Here is a 20,000-nt window from a genome sequence, read left to right as displayed (position 1 = left end):
CCTGATCCACCCACACACAGAAACACACTGATTCAAGTGCAGCACATTGACTGAGTGAATGGATCTGGATGAATGAGTGAGTGAGTGACCTGTGAGCTGATCTCCAGTCTCTCTCTCTTCTCTCTCGAGTCTGACTGCAGACTGTCCTCTGCCTTCCTCTTACAGCACGAGGATGAGGAGGATGAAGAGGAGTCCATCTGTCCTTCAGCTGGTCGAGTTTCACTCTTCATCTCATCTGTTTATCCGCTGTTGATGATGCAGATGTTCTTCAGTTCCTCCTCCCTGGAAACTCTGATCCACATATAATCATGTTCTCGAATAACTAAAGCGCAGCGCGTTTCATCCCGGGCCTCATGACGTCAGTCTAGTGTAAATACAGCGATATAATCACGTCAAAGCACGAGAGGAAGCAACACGTGTGTCCGCTGATCTACAGCTCTGCGATCGATTAGCATTGTCTGATCCGCAGCTCTGCGTGCGATTACTGCCGCTCTCCACCAATCACAGGCGCCGCTGGGGGACGCGACCGGAAGCGCAGAAGAACAACGTTGTGCGGGTAGTTTAAACTATGAGTTTAAAACGGTGGGTGCTATATAATTAAAATTATGTTTTTGGATATTGAGTGTTTAGCGGTCAGTCTGTAGATGTGTGTATGTATGCAAACACTAAACTGTTCTATCATTACATTACAAAACTGCAAAAATTGCAGTTTTCAAACCGATTTCAAACTTGAGGATTCCTTAGTTTTAATATATATTGAACCAAAAACTATCATAACATATAGTTGATAATTCAGTGTCCTTTATTTTTGACAGAACATCCCATGATTTGCTAGCAGCCACTGGATTTGAACTTGTGTAGTAAAATAGGTTTTAAGTATTTCTGCGACTTTCTGTGCTGAATTCATTACATACCTTTCTATTAAAGTTATCTGACATTATCAAGATCTGCTTGTTCAGACAGTATAAGTACGAGTTATTCTCATATATTTTAGGTACAGCGAATAAACTTATAATGTGAGAAATGTTGAAGGTGTCTGAATAATTATTGGTTTGATTGTAGTTTATAATACTTTTGCTGCTAATTTACTTAAAGTCTGTATATATAATTCTTTATATAATATAATTATTTTAAATTCATTGTAATGCACCTTATAATTAATTGCATAATTGTAGTTATAATACATATAATATTTATGCATTCGTACAATGTAAACAATGTAATGCATTAAAGCAATCGATTCAATATGCAAAAAAGAATCTGCAAATATTGTATAATGCATTTTAACTTGATTCAATTATAAATGGATGCAATGTATTACAACGAACATTATGAATTACTTTTATAATACATTATGCACAGAGGCTTTAAACAGTAAAGTGAATGAAAACTCTTCATACAAATATACATTTCATTTTTAATATTTTCAAAACTTCAAAAAATAAAACACATGTGATGGATGGTCTTGGAACTCATTTTAGCATATATAGTATCATAGAGCATCATGGTCATTATACTATCGTAGAGCATCACTGTCACTATACTATCGTAGAGCATCACTGTCACTATTCTATCGTAGAGCATCACTGTCACTACTATCGTACTATACTATCATAGAGCATCACTGTCACTATACTATCGTAGAGCATCACGGTCACTATACTATCATACTATACTATCGTACTATACTATCATAGAGCATCACTGTCACTATACTATCGTAGAGCATCACGGTCACTATACTATCGTAGAGCATCACGGTCACTATACTATCATACTATAATATCGTAGAGCACCACTGTCACTAAACTATCGTAGAGCATCACTGTCACTATACTATCGTAGAGCATCACGGTCACTATACTATCGTAGAGCATCAATGTCACTATACTATCGTAGAGTATCACTGTCACTATACTATCGTAGAGCATCATGGTCACTATACTATGGTAGAGCATCACTGTTGCTATACTATCGTAGAGCATCACTGTCACTATACTATCGTACTACACTATCGTAGAGCATCACTGTCACTATACTATTGTAGAGGATCACTGTCACTATACTATCGTAGAGCAACACTGTCCCTATACTATCGTAGAGCATCACTGTCACTATACTATCGTAGAGCATCACGGTCACTATACTATCATACTATACTATGGTAGAGCATCACTGTCACTATACTATCGTAGAGCATCACTGTTGCTATACTATCGTAGAGCATCACTGTCACTATACTATCGTAGAGCATCACGGTCACTATACTATCATACTATACTATGGTAGAGCATCACTGTCACTAAACTATCGTAAGGCATCACGGTCACTATACTATCGTAGAGCATCACTGTCACTATACTATCGTAGAGTATCACTGTCACTATACTATCATACTATACTATGGTAGAGCATCACTGTCACTATACTATCGTAGAGCATCACTGTTGCTATACTATCGTAGAGTATCACGGTCACTATACTATCATACTATACTATGGTAGAGCATCACTGTCACTATACTATCGTAGAGCATCACTGTCACTATACTATCGTAGAGTATCACGGTCACTATACTATCATACTATACTATGGTAGAGCATCACTGTCACTATACTATCGTAGAGCATCACTGTTGCTATACTATCGTAGAGCATCACTGTCACTATACTATCGTAGAGCATCACGGTCACTATACTATCATACTATACTATGGTAGAGCATCACTGTCACTAAACTATCGTAAGGCATCACGGTCACTATACTATCGTAGAGCATCACTGTCACTATACTATCGTAGAGTATCACTGTCACTATACTATCGTAGAGTATCACGTTCACTATACTATCGTACTATACATTCGTACTATACTATCATAGAGCATCACTGTCACTATACTATCATAGAGCATTACGGTCACTATACTATCGTAGAGCATCACGGTCACTATACTATCATACTATACTATCGTAGAGCATCACTGTCACTATACTATCGTAGAGCATCACTGTCACTATACTATCGTAGAGCATCATGGTCACTATAATATGGTAGAGCATCACTGTTGCTATACTATCGTAGAGCATCACTGTGACTATACTTTCGTACTATACTATCGTATAGCATCACTGTCACTATACTATCGTAGAGCATCACTGTCACTATACTATCGTAGAGCATCACGGTCACTATACTATCATACTATACTATGGTAGAGCATCACTGTCACTATACTATCGTAAGGCATCACGGTCACTATACTATCGTAGAGCATCACTGTCACTATACTATCGTAGAGCATCACTGTCACTATACTATCATAGAGCATCACTGTCACTATACTATCGTAGAGCATCATTGTCACTATACTATCATACTATACTATGGTAGAGCATCACTGTCACTATACTATCGTAGAGCATCATTGTCACTATACTATTGTAGAGCATCACTGTCACTATACTATCGTAGAGCATCACTGTCACTATGCTATCGTAGAGTATCACGTTCACTATACTATCGTACTATACTATCGTACTATACTATCATAGAGCATCACTGTCACTATACTATCGTAGAGCATCACGGTCACTATACTATCGTAGAGCATCACTCATTATACTATCGTAGAGTATCACTGTCACTATACTATCGTAGAGCATCATGGTCACTATACTATGGTAGAGCATAACTGTTGCTATACTATCGTAGAGCATCACTGTCACTATACTATCGTACTATACTATCGTAGAGCATCACTGTCACTATACTATTGTAGAGCATCACTGTCACTATACTATCATAGAGCATCACTGTCACTATAGTATCATAGAGCATCACGGTCACTATACTAGCGTAGAGCATCACTGTCACTATACTATCGTAGAGCATCACTGTCACTACTATCGTACTATACTATCGTAGAGCATCACTGTCACTATACTATCGTACTATACTATCGTAGAGCATCACTGTCACTATACTATCTTAGAGCATCACGGTCACTATACTATCATACTATACTATCGTACTATACTATCATAGAGCATCACTGTCACTATACTATCGTAGAACATCACGGTCACTATACTATCGTAGAGCATCACGGTGACTATACTATCATACTATACTATCGTAGAGCATCACTGTCACTATACTATCGTAGAGCATCACTGTCACTATACTATCGTAGAGCATCACGGTCACTATACTATCGTAGAGCATCACTGTCACTAAACTATCGTAGAGTATCACTGTCGCTATACTATCGTAGAGCATCATGGTCACTATACTATGGTAGAGCATCACTGTTGCTATACTATCGTAGATCATCACTGTCACTATACTATCGTACTATACTATCGTAGAGCATCACTGTCACTATACTATCATAGAGCATCACTGTCACTAAAGTATCATAGAGCATCACGGTCAATATACTATCGTAGAGCATCACTGTCAATATACTATCGTAGAGCATCGCGGTCACTATACTATCGTAGAGCATCACTGTCACTACTATCGTACTATACTATCGTAGAGCATCACTGTCACTATACTATCGTACTATACTTTCATAGAGCTTCACGGTCACTATACTATCATACTATACTATCGTAGAGCATCACTGTCACTATACTATCGTAAGGCATCACGGTCACTATACTATCGTAGAGCATCACGGTCACTATACTATCGTAGAGCATCACGGTCACTATACTATCGTAGAGCATCACTATAGAGTATCACTATAACTGTACTATCACGATATAGATGTGTTACTGTATGTGTTACAGCCTGCAGACACACAGGACAGTCTCAGTGAGGGTGAGGTGGATGATGAAGACGCAGAGATGGCTCTGAAGAAGGAAGTGTCACGTTGTGTTCCTTCGCACTCAAGGAGTCGGTGACAGAATCAGATCATGAGCTCCATCAGAACACCTCACATTCAGGTCATAACTCTGAACTCCTGCGCATGCTGCCGGTCAGTGGCACGTGTAAAGTGTTTCCCGAGGACATGGAGAAGTTCCTGAGTGTGTTTCTGGAGCGCTGGTTCAGAGCACCGCAGCGAGCCACATATCAGATCTGCTTCAAAGCCAGAAACAGCAGCCACAAAAAGAGAGAGGAGGTCATTAAAGCTGTGGCCGGTACAGCAGGGGACGCGGACACACACACACACACACACACACACACATGTGCCTCATCTCTGTCTGTTCTCTGCTGGTGTCAGGTCTGGTGTTGAAGCTGAATCCACTGAATAAGGTGGATCTGACCAACCCTGAGTTCTCCATCATCATCGAGATCATCAAGACTGTCTGCTGCGTCAGCGTCCTCAAAGACTACACACTCTTCCGCAAGTATAACCTACAGGAAGTGGCCAAGGAGCCGGCCAATCAGAGCGCAGGCCCGGAGGAACCAGCCAATCAGAACACATGCCCGCAGAAACCAACCAATCAGAGCACAGGCCCGCAGAAACCAACCAATCAGAGCACAGGCCCGCAGGAACCAGCCAATCAGAACACAGGCAAGCAGGAACCAACCAATCAGAACACAGGCCCGGAGGAATGTGTGACTTAAGTGAATGTGTGTCACATGACTGTTTTTAAAATCATTTCTACACAGTGTGTGTGTTTTGTTCAGGTTTTTGTTTTTTCTTCTGTATGATGGTTGTTTATTTCCATTTTCTGTTCATTGTACTGGACTCTTGTGTCATTTTGGACAAATTTTCCTCTAAAAAGAAGACAGAGGTGTGGAAATTAAATAAATCAACTAAAATAACTTGTGTTTGTCATTCAACTTAAACGGTTTTGCTTTTATGATTAAAACATTTTACAGAAATACATTTCTCACAGCAGTAATGACACATTTCACATCTCTCTAAATAAATAACAAAAAAGTTATTGTGTGCTTATATGTATACATAATGTGACAGATATAATATGCATTGTGAAAAGTGCTTTACAAATAAACAAAACCAAGAGCAATAAAGCAAGTGCAAACTCAGACCCACTCAGACATTGTGTATTTTACATCTCATGGGAAAAATACTATTTAATGTTAGCTTATGATTTTTCTTTTGTCTAAATTGCTAAATTAATTTTATGCAACTAATACAAAACCTTTAACCTGTTAACTGTGACTCACATTTTTGAAGATAGACTTGAATGTGCATGATCCAAACCTACATTTTTATAATTCATGACTGAAAACAGTTTGTTACATGATATTGATGTACCATTTTCATGGTAATGCAATGTTTGAATTTAAAATGGGTTTCAAAGGATGAATTTTGAGATTTTTGGCTTTCCAGCAATATATAACTTCTGATGATTTCTGAAGTGTGATAGAGAAAAAGGCAACAAAGAAGAAGGTCAGAACTCTTGTTATGATGTAGGTTTTTGAGATGCACTCTTGCCATTAATTAATCTATTACTTTTCCTACATAATAAATAAATAATAAAAAAGATAAGATGTTTACTTTGGAGTCTTAGACCTTTCCAACGATATATAGTTTGTCATGATTAGATTAGATTTAATTGTAAAATAGTGAATTAATCGTAAGTGTCCCACCGAGGGGACAGGGATGGGTGAGTTATATATATATATATATATATATATATATATACATATATTACTTGAAATAATATAAAAATAAAGTTAAATAATAATAAATTGCATATGTAAATTCTAATTTATTTTGTATTTTGTTATTTTGTTTAGGACAGTTGTCAAAGCAACATTTCTAATTTTCATGTAATTAAAAAAAAGCCTAGAGAAAATTCATAAAAAATGAAACAAAACAACAAACACAATAAAATATAACATGAAAACTAATTCAAATATTAACAAAAATGGTATCTGAATAATAATTTGTACACATTTTTTTTTTTGTAAAGCATATTGAGAAGCTTTTTTATTTTTATTTTAATACGAAATATATTAGAGTGCTCATTGTAAGTGGTAGTAGAAGTAGTAGTGAAACACCATCAGATGTTCTTCATGAAGTCAGTGGAATGTTTCTGTTCCTGATGAGAGATCATCACGTCATGAATAACAGACAGGAGGGGTGTGTGTGTGTGTCTGTGAGTGTGTGTGTGTGTGTGTGTGTGTGTGAGAGAGAGAGAGAGAGAGAGAGAGAGTGTGTTTGTGTGTGTGTGTCTGTCTCTCTCTATGTGTGTGTGAGTGTGTGTGTGTGTGTGTGTGTCTGTGTCTGTGAGTGTGTGTGTGTGTGTGTGTGTGTGTGAGAGAGAGAGAGAGAGAGAGAGAGAGTGTTTGTGTGTGTGTGTGTCTGTCTCTCTCTATGTGTGTGTGAGTGTGTGTGTGTGTGTGTGTGTGTCTGTGTCTGTGAGTGTGTGTGTGTGTGTGTGTGTGTGTGTGTGTGTGAGAGAGAGAGAGAGAGAGAGAGAGAGAGAGTGTTTGTGTGTGTGTGTGTCTGTCTCTCTCTATGTGTGTGTGAGTGTGTGTGTGTGTGTGTGTGTGTGTGTGTGTGTCTGTGTCTGTGTCTGTGAGTGTGTGTGTGTGTGTGTGTGTGTGTGAGAGAGAGAGAGAGAGAGAGAGAGAGAGAGAGAGAGAGAGAGAGAGAGTGTGTTTGTGTGTGTGTGTGTCTGTCTCTCTCTATGTGTGTGTGTGTGTGTGTGTGTGTGTGTGTGTGTGTGTGTGTGTGTGTGTGTGTGTGTGTGTCCTGCTGCAGTACCGGCGGGGCTCGGCAGGCGGCAGTGCTCCGGCTCTCTCTCCCAGCAGCGGAAGCGGCGGAGCAGCGCTATGTGAGCTGAGTTCGGTGTGAGTCCGGTCACGGTGGTGCTGATGATGATGATGGACCCGCTGGACGCGGTTCTGGACGAGGTGGCGCTGGAGGGTTTGGACGGCATCAGTATCCAGACCCTGTGGCTGCGGCTGAGGAGTCGACAGCCCGAGTTCGGTCTGAATCTGGACCCGCTCAGTCAGCAGTTCATCTGGAGCTGCTTGATCCGAGCCCCGGAGATCCGCTTCTACCTGCTCCCGGAGAACCGGAGGACCGTCACCCTGCGCGACCGGTACCGCTTACTCTACACTGATAACTCTCGGTTTGAGCACCGAGTGTGTGTCTCTGTAACTGTTGCAGGTGTAGTCGCTTCAGTTGTTTAGCTTCTCCTGCACAGTGTAGTTAAGATGTGTGTCTGACGACAAACCGTTCAGCTGCATGACAGTCACATGTTCTGTTATATCTTATAAAATCAGAACAACACTAGTATTATCAGCAGCTGAAACTGGTTCACATCTCTGCATTATTACAATTAATGACTAACTCAGTGTTTGGAAATGTAGACTGATATTTCCTACTGACACACGACAGCAGAAGATACACAACTGACTTCAACCAGTTTCAGCTGCTGATAATACTAGTGTTGTACATTAGAGTGAGCAGACCGTAAGTGTGTGTGTGTGTGTGTGTGTGTGCTGAGGTTTGTGGAGGTGGACCGGGACACTGGGATCCACGAGATGCAGGAGGCCGACCCGGTGGACGTGTATCCGGTGAGTGTGGTGACGGAGGATCCGGCCGGTGTCCAGGGCTCCTGTCTGTTCTTCAGCGAGCGAGAGGATGTGAGCGATCAGATCCGGAGCGCTGATCCCGGAGCGCCGCTGACCCTGGAGCAGGTGCAGAGCCGGTGGAGCGAGCGGCTGGTGCTGGTGGCGTCTCAGGAGCAGAGATATCGAGCTCTGATCGGAGCCGAGGGAAACCCTGAGCTCAAGCTGCCCGACCTGTGCTACTGCATCCTGGAGAGACTGGGACGAGCTCGCTGGCAGGGAGAGCTGCAGAGAGACCTGCACACACGCATCTTCAGGTGACACACACACACACACACACACGCTGGCAGGGAGAGCTGCAGAGAGACCTGCACACACGCATCTTCAGGTGACACACACACACACACACACACGCTGGCAGGGAGAGCTGCAGAGAGACCTGCACACACGCATCTTCAGGTGACACACACACACACACACACACACACACACACACACGCTGGCAGAGAGACCTGCACACACGCATCTTCAGGTGACACACACACACACACACACACACACACGCTGGCAGGGAGAGCTGCAGAGAGACCTGCACACACGCATCTTCAGGTGACACACACACACACACACACACATACACGCTGGCAGAGAGACCTGCACACACGCATCTTCAGGTGACACACACACACACACACACACACACACACACACACACACGCTGGCAGGGAGAGCTGCAGAGAGACCTGCACACACGCATCTTCAGGTGACACACACACACACACACACACACACACACACACACACACACACGCTGGCAGAGAGACCTGCACACACGCATCTTCAGGTGACACACACACACACACACACACACACACACACACACACGCTGGCAGAGAGACCTGCACACACGCATCTTCAGGTGACACACACACACACACACGCTGGCAGGGAGAGCTGCAGAGAGACGCATCTTCAGGTGACACACACACACACACACACACACACACATGCTGGCAGGGAGACCTGCACACACGCATCTTCAGGTGACACACACCTGATCAGTCAGACAGTAATATATAAATGTGTTGTTTGAGGAGTATTTGTGGGCGCTAGCAGCCCTGTATGCAGCCGATGAGAGCAGGACGTGCAGCTGATGTGAGGGTGTTGTGTGATTGGTCAGAATGGATGCAGGGAAGATGCATTACCTGAGGAGGAAGCTGGATAAGGTCGGGCTGATTACGCTGCAGTCCCATGTGGCTCGTCTGCCCTCCGGAGCCCAGCAGCACTCGCTCCTTCTGCTGCTCAAGCGCTTCCACGTGGACAGGTCAGCACACGCACACGCATGACACGCCACACGCTGATGTCACAGGCTCGCTGACCCCGCCTCTGTCCTTCAGGAGGAGCAAGTACGACATCCTGATGGAGTCCACGTCTAGACTCCTGTCTGAGCTGCCAGAGAAGACCGGGATCATGGTGAAGCTGCGCGATCAGCTGGTGAGAGACGCATTCTCATCAGTCAGTCATCATGTTACACTTAACTGTACAGCTGTTATCATTAGTGTTTCAGATATCCTTATAGACTGTTAGAGTTATTATAACTGTAATGATATTAATTAATATAACAGTTATATGTGTTGTTATCGTTATTGTATTTATTGTAATGGCTGCAGTTGTCTTTATAGTAATCATTGTATCTTTATTTTTATCATTACAGTTATTGTTATAATTATTATTTTTATAATTATGATCACTATAATAATACTTATAACGATAGCTATTACTTTAAGGACAATGATAATGGTAACAATAACTATAACATTAATGAGAGCTGTAACGATAACCATAATATGACTATAATGATAACTAACAAACTATGACAATAATGATAACTATCTATACTGATAACGATAACTATAATAATAATTATAGCTATAACAATAACGATAAATATGTCTAATTATACTATATATAACTATAACTGTCTGTATTGATAAGGATAGCTAACAATAACTATTTCTATAATGATAACGATAACTAACAATAACTATAGTTATTAATGGAAACTTTAATAAAAAGAACTATAAAATGACTACAATGATAGTTACTAACAATAACTAATGATAATGATATCTATTACACGCGATAACATAAACTATAACTATAAAGTTAAGAATAACTGTAATGATAACCTTAGTGATATTGGTAGCTATAATAATAACGATAGTTATGATATGACTATAGCGATAACTTACTATAATAGGCAAGGCAAGTTTATTTATATAGCACATTTCGTACACAAAGGTAAATCAAAGTGCTTTACATAAAAAAGTGAAATAATCATGAACAAAAATAATAACAAAAATAAAAACAAGCAATTTTAAAACTTTGAAATGATAAAAAATTGACTCATTTAAAAAACATTTAAAACAGTTAAAATATAAAATGTTTAACTTTTACATAAAATACAGTGAATATGTAAAATACAGTGCAATCAGTTCAGACATCGCACAGTGCTCATTTAACATAACATAATTTATAACTATAATGACTATAATGAACGTAAATAACAATAACGATACCTATAAGAACGATAATTATAATAAGACCATAATTATAACAATACTTGTAAGAATAACTACAGAAATAACTATAATGTTTCAAATCATATCTGCAATAATAACTGACAATACGATTAGCATTAGCATTAGCGATGATAGCTGTAATGAGGCCTGTAAAGGTGATGATGTCATCTCTCGTGTGGTGTTGTTGTGTGTAGCGTGTGAGCGACCGCACGTTCAAGCGTGTCTATCAGTACATGTTAGCGGCGAAGATGGTGAGCGTGGTGAGGATCGCCCTGAAGGAGCTCGACCCTGGCGGAGGACCCTTCAAAACACAGCGAGGTCAGAGGTCACGCGCCGCACCGTCGCTCGTCTGATTGGAGCAGGCGCAGTGCTGTGTACTGACGGCTTCGTGTGATTGGTTGTCAGGCACTGAAGTGTTCGTGCGCTGTCTGAAGCTAGTGAAGCCGTACGGACAGAAGGAGGTGGAGGAAGATGAGGACGACGAGAACAACGATGAAGACGGCGATGCGTCAGCCAAGAGGAACGTCCTCGGAGAGCCGCGCATCATCGAGCGTGACATGCTCACGCAAGCCTACGACATCGGTCAGACCGTCCACTACTCACCACTGACTATAAACATCAATCTTCAGTCAGACTATAACAATAACAGATAACTGATAACTATTGCAATATTAACTAATTCATGTTAAGATAACCGTAACGCTAACGATAATATCTATAACGATAACTGTTAACGATAATACGTATAACGATACCTATAATGTTAATGATCATATTGTAAGTAATAGTAATAATGATAACTGTAACGTTAATGATAGTTTTATATTATTGCTAATGATAATTTAAGTTATAGTGATAACTATAACTCTATTAATTGTTATGATATTTATAATGATAACACTGAATATAACGTTAACTATAAAAGTAACTATTACGATAACTGCAGTGTTAATGAAAAATAGTTGTCATTTTTGTTAACATTTCAATTGCATTTATTCTTACACTTACATTATCATTATTATTTTCATGAACAATAACTAAACTGTTATCAATAATGCTAACTATAATATAAACGGTAATATGGTAAGTTATAGTGATAACGATAAAGGATGCTATATTAGCGTGCACATCATGGATGATAGTGTTGTGTTTGTTGTAAGTGCCATCTGTAGTTTTGTCGTTGTAGCTGTGTTTGTGGTGTGGACTATTGTCCAGGTTTACAGTAGTGGGCGTGTCTGAGTGTGTGTGTGCTCTGTGATTGGCTGCTGCAGTGGTGTCGACCGGGACCAGAGGGATCTCTCAGTCAGTGCTGCGCGGACGCCTCAACATCGGGAAACTGGAGGGACGCATGATCTGCAGACTACTGGAGAGAATCAACATGATCAAGGTAACAGACGCCTGACTCTCACACAGCTCACAGCATAGTGAAGAAACAACACTGCACTCCTGCTCGTGTGTGTGTGTGTGTGTGTGTGTGTGTCAGGGCTTCATGGAGGACGAGGGCCGCCAGAGGACCACCAAATACATCAGCAAGCTGTTTGTGGAGCAGAGCCAGCTCAACCAGCAGTTCACTAAAGAGCGGCAGCGCAGCCAGCACCTGCGCGTCACACACCTCGCCGAACCCCAGGAACAGGAAGTGCAGGAAACACCGCAGAAAACACACACACCCCAGCAGCTAAAGCAGTCCAAACTCAGCTTCAAAAAACAGCCCGCGCCCCCCAAAAGTGAGTGACCAATCACAGCTGGTGTGCTTGTTAACTACAGAGATTTCATTTGTGCTTGTTTTGTTCAGAGAAGCCCCCTGCGCGAGAGGGCGGGGCTAAAGCCTCTCAGAAGGCGGAGCCTGTTGACTCTGCCCCCAGCACAAGCGACAGCCAATCACAGCAGCCCGAGAACACCCAGCCGGTGATCGAGGAGGTGCTGACGGAGGTCAGTGTGAGGCTGTGAGAACGCTAACACATGCTATATAAAATATATATATATTAGTATTAACAGGATTAAGAAAATAAAATAACTGACATGGGAAAATGACGTCGGTTAGGAGTTCTGAATTTCAGTTTTTAATTCTGTTCGATGAATCGTCCAGCCCTAATGTTAAAGCTCTGGATCGATGTTAGCTGGTGTGTGTGAGTTTGGTGGAGCAGGTTTATTATGTCCAGGCGACTGACGGTGTGTATCTCAGCAGAAGCCGAAGAAGGTGGAGATCCACGAGACGTATCGTCTGCTGAAACGCAAGAACATGATCATCGAGACCGTGCGCTGCAGCAAGATCATCGAGGGCTTTTACACGTAAGAGTCTCGTGCTGGTGCTCCTCACTCGCTGGAGACACCGCAGACCAACAGACCTGAGTGTGTGTGTGTGTGTGTGTGTGTCAGGCTGCAGAAGCTGCTGACGGAGGAGGAGAAGAAGGACGGCATCAACACTAAAGTGTGTAAGAAGAGCGTGGTGAGGCTGACCCGCTCGCTGTCTCGAGAGGGTCTGCTCAAACTCTACCGCACCATCGTCATACAGGACGGGGTTCAGAAGAAGGTGCACAGAAGACATCTCTCTCTCTCACACACACACACACACACACACACACACACGCTCAGCTGCTGATACACTCCTGTATGTTGTGAATGCTCAGGTGGAGTTCGTGGTTCACCCGTCTGTGACTCCTGACGATCCGCTGGTCAAGAGTGCCATCGATCAGATCCGCCTGCGTATGTCCAGCTCTGCCTCGGGCGCCCGGTGAGAGAGAACACATCCCACACACACACACACACACACACACACACACTCACACGTCTTACTCATACTAACAGCAAGCCTCTGTTGTGTAGCACTTTGTTTGACTTTGTTTGACAAAAAATAAAATGATTTTTAATTTGATCAGAATAAATTGTTATATGCCTTCATCTGATGTTGAAAAAGTAAAGAACATTATTTTATACGGCCCTATTTATTGTTTAAAAAAAGGACCCTAATACAAAATACGTTTTAAAATACAGGCCTGTGGCTCCTAATTTATATTAGAAATGCTGTTTACTGTTCATTTGTAAATATATTCAATGTTTGTAATAAAAAAAAGTAAAAAAACAAAACGTATATCTATATATAAAAATCAAGAATCAAATCGAGAGCTTGTGAATCAAAATCCAATCAAATCGGGACATCTGAATGGATATCCAGCGCTAATTAAAGTGACAGTAAAGACATGTATAATGTTACAGAAGATTTCTATTTCTAATAAATGCTGTTCTTCTGAACTTTCTGTTCATCTGTGAATCCTGAAAAATAAACGGATCACAGTTTCCACAGAAATATTGAGCAGCACAACTGTGTTCAACACTGATAATAATCTTCATGTGTCTTGAGCAGTAAATCATCATATTATTCTGATTTCTGAAGATCATGTGACACTGAAGACTGGAGGAATGATGCTGAAAATACAGCGGAGCATCACAGAAATAGATTACACTTTAACACAGATTCACACAGGAGACAGATGAATTAAATCACAATAATATTTGAGAATTGTTACACTATTTCTGATCAAATAAACAGAGCCTCGGTGAGCAGAGGAGACTCTTCGAGAGGCATTGATTGACTGTGTGTGCTCTCTTCTTCACGTCAGTGTTGAGCCACCGCCTGAGAAGCCCAAGCCCAGCGCCCCGGAGGAGAAGGAGAATAAAGCATCACGAGCATCTAAGAACAGTGGGCTGAGAAAAGTGTCTGAGCAGATGGGTGTCAAAGCGCTGAAGTCCTTCCGGCCGGTTCTGGGTAAGTGAGCTGATCTCACACAGCAGACACACACTCGTCCAGCGCTTCGACTCTCGCTCACTCTGTGTGTCAGTTCCAGGACTGGGCCGCTCCATGGGCTTCCTGCCGAAGATGCCCCGCCTGCGCATGGTGCACTCCTTCCTGTGGTACCTGATTCACGCCCATCCGCTCAGACAGTGTGACCCTGAAGCACCGCCGCCGCCGGGGGAAGATGCCTGCGCCACTGAAGACCAGTTCAAGGGTGAGTGTGAGGTCAGGTGAGGCGTGTGAGAGACGAGACTCTCCCAAACACTCTGTGTGTGTGTGTGTGTGTGTGTGTGTAGTGTACGTGAAGGAGAACAGCTGGAAGAGGTACGTCCCTCCCATCCCGCTGCACAAGGACTACGGCTTCGGCTGGGCGCTCATCAGTGACGTGCTGGTGTCTCTGCCGCTCAGCGTCTTGGTGCAGGTCGTCCAGGTCAACTATCAGGTACAAACACAATTATTAATTATTAATTTGATTTATAATTAAACAAACATAATGATATGTTAAATATGCATTGTGTGATAATGTTGTGTTTAGGTTGAGGGTTTGGATGAGTACCTGAAAGATCCAGTGAAGCAACATTATCTGATCCGATTCCTGCCTTCTGAGATCAAACGACAACTGCTGCACAGGAGGTACACACACACACACACACACACTCATACTAACACACACACACACACACACTCATACTAACACACACACACACACACGCCAGCTACAGGAGAACAGCTGACGGTGAAGTCGTTGTAAGTGCTGTGATGATGCTGATGGTTCTTCACACAGGAAGTACATCTTCAGTTTCCACGAGAGTCTGCAGCGGTTGTGTTTCATGGGTCTGCTTCAGTTTGGACCCACTGAGAAGTTCATGGATAAAGACCAGGTGAGCTCGCCTGGGTCACATGATCACTGCAGAGGAGACGCTCGTCATGACTCTGTGTGTGTGTGTGTGTGTGTGTAGGTCTTTGTGTTCCTGAAGTCGAAGGCCAGTATCGTGGACACAACGGTGTGTGACCCGCACTACAACCTGGCCATCGAGAGCCTGCGTCCGTTCGAGAGGAGACACTACGTGTTCAAGAGCGCGCAGGACGTGGAGAACTACTGGTTCGACCTGCTGTGTGTGTGTCTCAACACACCTCTAGGTACAAACACACCGCTGACATTAACACAGTCACTCTGATCGGTTCAGTGAGCTGCGGATGACCTCCGTACCACACAAACACAACTACATCCACATTTAGTCATTTAGAAGAGACATTGTTTCTCAAGTGACTTACAAATGAGGACAATAGAAGCAATCAAAATCAACAAAAGGGCAATGATATTCAAGTGCTAAACAAGTCTCAGTTAGCTTAACACAGTACACGCATCACGGTTTTTAATATAACAGGAAACAAGTAGACAGAATAATAAAAGAATGAACGCTTTGAACAGCGTTCTCTTCCTCAATACCACAACAGAAGTGCCCTTGAGCAAGACACTGAACCCTCGGCTGCTCCCGGCTCCTGGATATATAGATGTGTTCATGATGCTTGCATATTAAGTCAAGTCACCCGTATTAAAGCTTTAATCAAAATACAATGCGTCAAAGCACTGAACAACATTCATTAGGAAAACAGTGTCTCAATAATGCAGAATGATAGTTAAAGGCAGTTCATCATTGAATTCAGTGATGTCATCTCTGTTCAGTTGAAATAGTGTCTGTGCATTTATTTGCAATCAAGTCAATGATATCGCTGTAGATGAAGTGACCCCAACTAAGCAAGCCAGAGGCGACAGCGGCAAGGAACCGAAACTCCATCGGTGACAGAATGGAGAAAAAAACCTTGGGAGAAACCAGGCTCAGTTGGGGGCCAGTTCTCCTCTGACCAGACGAAACCAGTAGTTCAATTCCAGACTGCAGCAAAGTCAGATTGTGCAGAAGAATCATCTGTTTCCTGTGGTCTTGTCCTGGTGCTCCTCTGAGACAAGGTCTTTACAGGGGATCTGTATCTGGGGCTCTAGTTGTCCTGGTCTCCACTGTCTTTCAGGGCAGTAGAGGTCCTTTCTAGGTGCTGATCCACCATCTGGTCTGGATACGTACTGGATCCGGGAGACTGCAGTGATCCTCTGATCTGGACACAGACTGGATCTGGTGGCCACGGTGACCTCGGAATAAGAGAGAAACAGACTAATATTAGCGTAGATGCCATTCTTCTAGTGATGTAGAAAGTACGGTGTTATGTGAAGTGTTCCGGTTCCAGTTTACCTAATTAATGCAGCCTAAAAATCCTTTAACGGATTTGGATATTAAAAGCATATTAGTATGTTATGTGTATGCCAGGTTAAAGAGATGGGTCTTTAATCTAGATTTAAACTGCAAGAGTGTGTCTGCCTCCCGAACAATGTTAGGTAGGTTATTCCAGAGTTTAGGCGCCAAATAGGAAAAGGATCTGCCGCCCGCAGTTGATTTTGATATTCTAGGTATTATCAAATTGCCTGAGTTTTGAGAACGTAGCGGACGTAGAGGAGTATAATGTAAAAGGAGCTCATTCAAATACTGAGGTGCTAAACCATTCAGGGCTTTATAAGTAATAAGCAATATTTTAAAATCTATACGATGTTTGATAGGGAGCCAGTGCAGTGTGGACAGGACCGGGCTAATATGGTCATACTTCATTTTCTAATGTCTAACGTGGCTTTCTAAGGAAAGATTGCGATCAAGTAGCACACCTAGGTTCCTAACTGATGACGAAGAATTGACAGAGCAACCATCAAGTCTTAGACAGTGTTCTAGGTTATTACAAGTAGAGTTTTTAGGCCCTATGATTAACACCTCTGTTTTTTCTGAATTTAGCAGTAAGAAATTACTCGTCATCCAATTTTTTATATCGACTATGCATTCCATTAGTTTTTCAAATTGGTGTGTTTCACCGGGCTGCGAGGAAATATAGAGCTGCGTATCATTAGCATAACAGTGAAAGCTAACACCATGTTTCCTGATGATATCTCCCAAGGGTAACATATAAAGCGTGAAGAGTAGCGGCCCTAGTACTGAGCCTTGAGGTACTCCATACTGCACTTGTGATCGATATGATACATCTTCATTCACTGCTACGAACTGATGGCGGTCATATAAGTACGATTTAAACCATGCTAATGCACTTCCACTGATGCCAACAAAGTGTTCAAGTCTATGCAAAAGAATGTTGTGGTCAATTCACTAAGATCCAATAAAACTAATAGAGAGATACACCCACGATCAGATGATAAGAGCAGATCATTTGTAACTCTAAGGAGAGCAGTTTCAGTACTATGATACGGTCTAAATCCTGACTGGAAATCCTCACATATACCATTTTTCTCTAAGAAGGAATATAATTGTGAGGATACCACCTTTTCTAGTATCTTGGACAGAAAAGGGAGATTCGAGATATAATCTATGATCTATAATTAACTAGTTCTCTGGGGTCAAGTTGTGGTTTTTCAATGAGAGGCTTAATAACAGCCAGTTTGAAGGTTTTGGGGACATATCCTAATGACAATGAGGAATTAATAATAGTCAGAAGAGGATCTATGACTTCTGGAAGCACCTCTTTTAGGAGCTTAGATGGTATAGGGTCTAACATACATGTTGTTGGTTTAGATGATTTAACAAGTTTATACAATTCTTCCTCTCCTATAGTAGAGAATGAGTGGAACTGTTCCTCAGGGGGTCTATAGTGCACTGTCTGATGTGATACTGTAGCTGACGGCTGAATGGTTACAATTTTACCTCTAATAGTATCGATTTTAGAAGTAAAGTAGTTCATAAAGTCATTACTGCTGTGGTGTTGGGAAATGTCAACACTTGTTGATGCCAACTAGATGTGGCACAATATTTGGAAGAGGCTAATGTATTATTCTGAATGTGTGTGTGTGTTTCAGGTGTGGCCCGGCAGCGTCCCAGTGAAGGTGCAGCGGAGACGGAGGAGTCTGATGTTGTCATGGCAACGGAGAGCAACTCCAGGCTTCTGTACACACTACAGTGAGTCAGCCACTCTGATTGGCTCAGGCTGGACTGTCTGTCGTCTGATTGGCTGATGTTATGTGCTGTTGTGTTCCTTTGCTAGGGGCAGCTGTGAGGTGGTGGATGACGGTGTTACCCCTGGTGATGGACATGGCGCCGGCGGACTCGACTCTTCCTTCTACAGCCATCTGAAGCGCAACTGGACCTGGACCAGCCACCTGATGAACCCCAGCAAACAGGTACACACACACACACACACTCACTCACACACACACACACACACTGAGCTGGGGTCAGCAGTGGTGTGTTAATGTGCTTGTGATGTTTCAGAGCACTGGAACCCAAGAGATAGGAACCCATCACACGGTCAGACTGAGGAACTTGCTGTCCAAACTCCCCCCGCCCAAACCTGCCACGCTCACCGGTAACACACACACACACACACACACATTCTAGTCTCCTGCTCTCTCACACGGAAGTGACTCAAACTGTAATTCATCAACTGGCCAGTAGAGGCAATCCCATAGACTCAAGATGTTAAAACGCTCCACTCAACAGCAGAAAAAAACATGTTTACAGCGCATATATATATAATTAATAATAGTTTAATGTAATTTATTCTTAGCCTGTATGATTTAATAATCACAGAAGACTTATGGCTATTTAGCTTAATTCCGAACAGTTTTTTTGAAGCAGTAAGAAGCGTAAGATGGTGTTATATCAGATTATGTGACTGGTCTCTGTGGTGTTGTCAGCGGCTCAGAGCGGCGTGAAGGTGGCGCCCCCTGCTGTCCTGGAGGAGGAGGTGCGCACCAGCTCAGAGCCGTCCAGCAGGAACCAGGAGGTGCGCGGAGGACGAAACCTCAAACGCAAGAGAGACAAGAAGGAGAGCAGCAAACCCCCCTGCAAGAAGAAGAGAGGTCAGTCACGCTAGCAGGACATTAGCGCTGAACAGTCCTGAAGTCACGTGATTAAACTGTGTGTGTGTGTGTGTGTCAGTGCGCGCGAGCAGACGGAGTCAGGCTCAGGACGAGACGGACCGCCACGCTCTCCTGCAGATGACCAGACAGAGAGTCACCTGGACACACATGGAGGACAGCCTGCTGATGCTGTGCCGCGTCGCCAGCCACTTCCTC

At 42.6% G+C, this 20,000-nt stretch overlaps 3 protein-coding genes across 4 annotated transcripts in view; 2 read left to right on the top strand and 1 right to left on the bottom strand.

Moving 5' to 3' along the window:
* Positions 1-232, bottom strand: part of LOC127949431 (RNA exonuclease 5) — a 12,326-nt gene extending 12,094 nt beyond the window's left edge. The window contains exons 1-2 of the mRNA XM_052546726.1: positions 90-232; position 1 (exon numbers count right to left, since the gene is read on the bottom strand). The exon at position 1 is cut by the window's left edge and continues 79 nt beyond it. Of these exons, the coding sequence (XP_052402686.1) occupies position 1; positions 90-230 (142 nt within the window). The 5' untranslated portion in view covers positions 231-232. The remainder of the gene's footprint in view (positions 2-89) is intronic.
* A 121-nt stretch (positions 233-353) lies between these two features.
* On the top strand, positions 354-5,779 carry LOC127948389 (THUMP domain-containing protein 1-like). The gene is made up of 3 exons (XM_052544826.1): positions 354-358; positions 4,853-5,148; positions 5,232-5,779. The coding sequence occupies exons 1-3, from the start codon at positions 354-356 to the stop codon at positions 5,576-5,578; spliced, it is 648 nt and encodes a 215-aa protein (XP_052400786.1). The 3' UTR covers positions 5,579-5,779.
* Positions 5,780-7,712: 1,933 nt separating this feature from the next.
* LOC127949392 (general transcription factor 3C polypeptide 1) overlaps positions 7,713-20,000 on the top strand; it is an 18,820-nt gene continuing 6,532 nt past the window's right edge. Inside the window, exons 1-23 of one of the 2 annotated variants that reach the window (XM_052546523.1) lie at positions 7,713-8,034; positions 8,443-8,823; positions 9,687-9,830; positions 9,904-10,000; positions 11,283-11,406; positions 11,494-11,670; positions 12,360-12,475; positions 12,572-12,812; positions 12,881-13,017; positions 13,274-13,377; positions 13,465-13,618; positions 13,716-13,819; positions 14,706-14,851; positions 14,925-15,092; positions 15,175-15,320; positions 15,414-15,511; positions 15,663-15,759; positions 15,838-16,018; positions 18,783-18,882; positions 18,968-19,103; positions 19,195-19,288; positions 19,620-19,784; positions 19,864-20,000. The exon at positions 19,864-20,000 is cut by the window's right edge and continues 9 nt beyond it. In XM_052546523.1, the coding sequence (XP_052402483.1) occupies positions 7,805-8,034; positions 8,443-8,823; positions 9,687-9,830; positions 9,904-10,000; positions 11,283-11,406; positions 11,494-11,670; positions 12,360-12,475; positions 12,572-12,812; positions 12,881-13,017; positions 13,274-13,377; positions 13,465-13,618; positions 13,716-13,819; positions 14,706-14,851; positions 14,925-15,092; positions 15,175-15,320; positions 15,414-15,511; positions 15,663-15,759; positions 15,838-16,018; positions 18,783-18,882; positions 18,968-19,103; positions 19,195-19,288; positions 19,620-19,784; positions 19,864-20,000 (3,477 nt within the window). In that variant the 5' untranslated portion in view covers positions 7,713-7,804. Of the gene's footprint in view, positions 8,035-8,442; positions 8,824-9,686; positions 9,831-9,903; positions 10,001-11,282; positions 11,407-11,493; positions 11,671-12,359; positions 12,476-12,571; positions 12,813-12,880; positions 13,018-13,270; positions 13,378-13,464; positions 13,619-13,715; positions 13,820-14,705; positions 14,852-14,924; positions 15,093-15,174; positions 15,321-15,413; positions 15,512-15,662; positions 15,760-15,837; positions 16,019-18,782; positions 18,883-18,967; positions 19,104-19,194; positions 19,289-19,619; positions 19,785-19,863 lie in introns of both variants that reach the window. The other variant, XM_052546522.1, reaches the window with a different exon arrangement.

This window comes from Carassius gibelio, chromosome B1 (genome assembly GCF_023724105.1).
Source record: "Carassius gibelio isolate Cgi1373 ecotype wild population from Czech Republic chromosome B1, carGib1.2-hapl.c, whole genome shotgun sequence".
Lineage (NCBI taxonomy): Eukaryota > Metazoa > Chordata > Actinopteri > Cypriniformes > Cyprinidae > Carassius > Carassius gibelio.
This window is presented reverse-complemented; position numbering and strand designations above follow the sequence as displayed.

Excerpts from the sequence above, each read along its gene's own strand:
- LOC127948389 (XM_052544826.1), top strand. Across the intron at positions 5,149-5,231 it reads GGTCATTAAAGCTGTGGCCG|GTCTGGTGTTGAAGCTGAAT; the intron begins GTACAGCAGGGG and ends TGCTGGTGTCAG.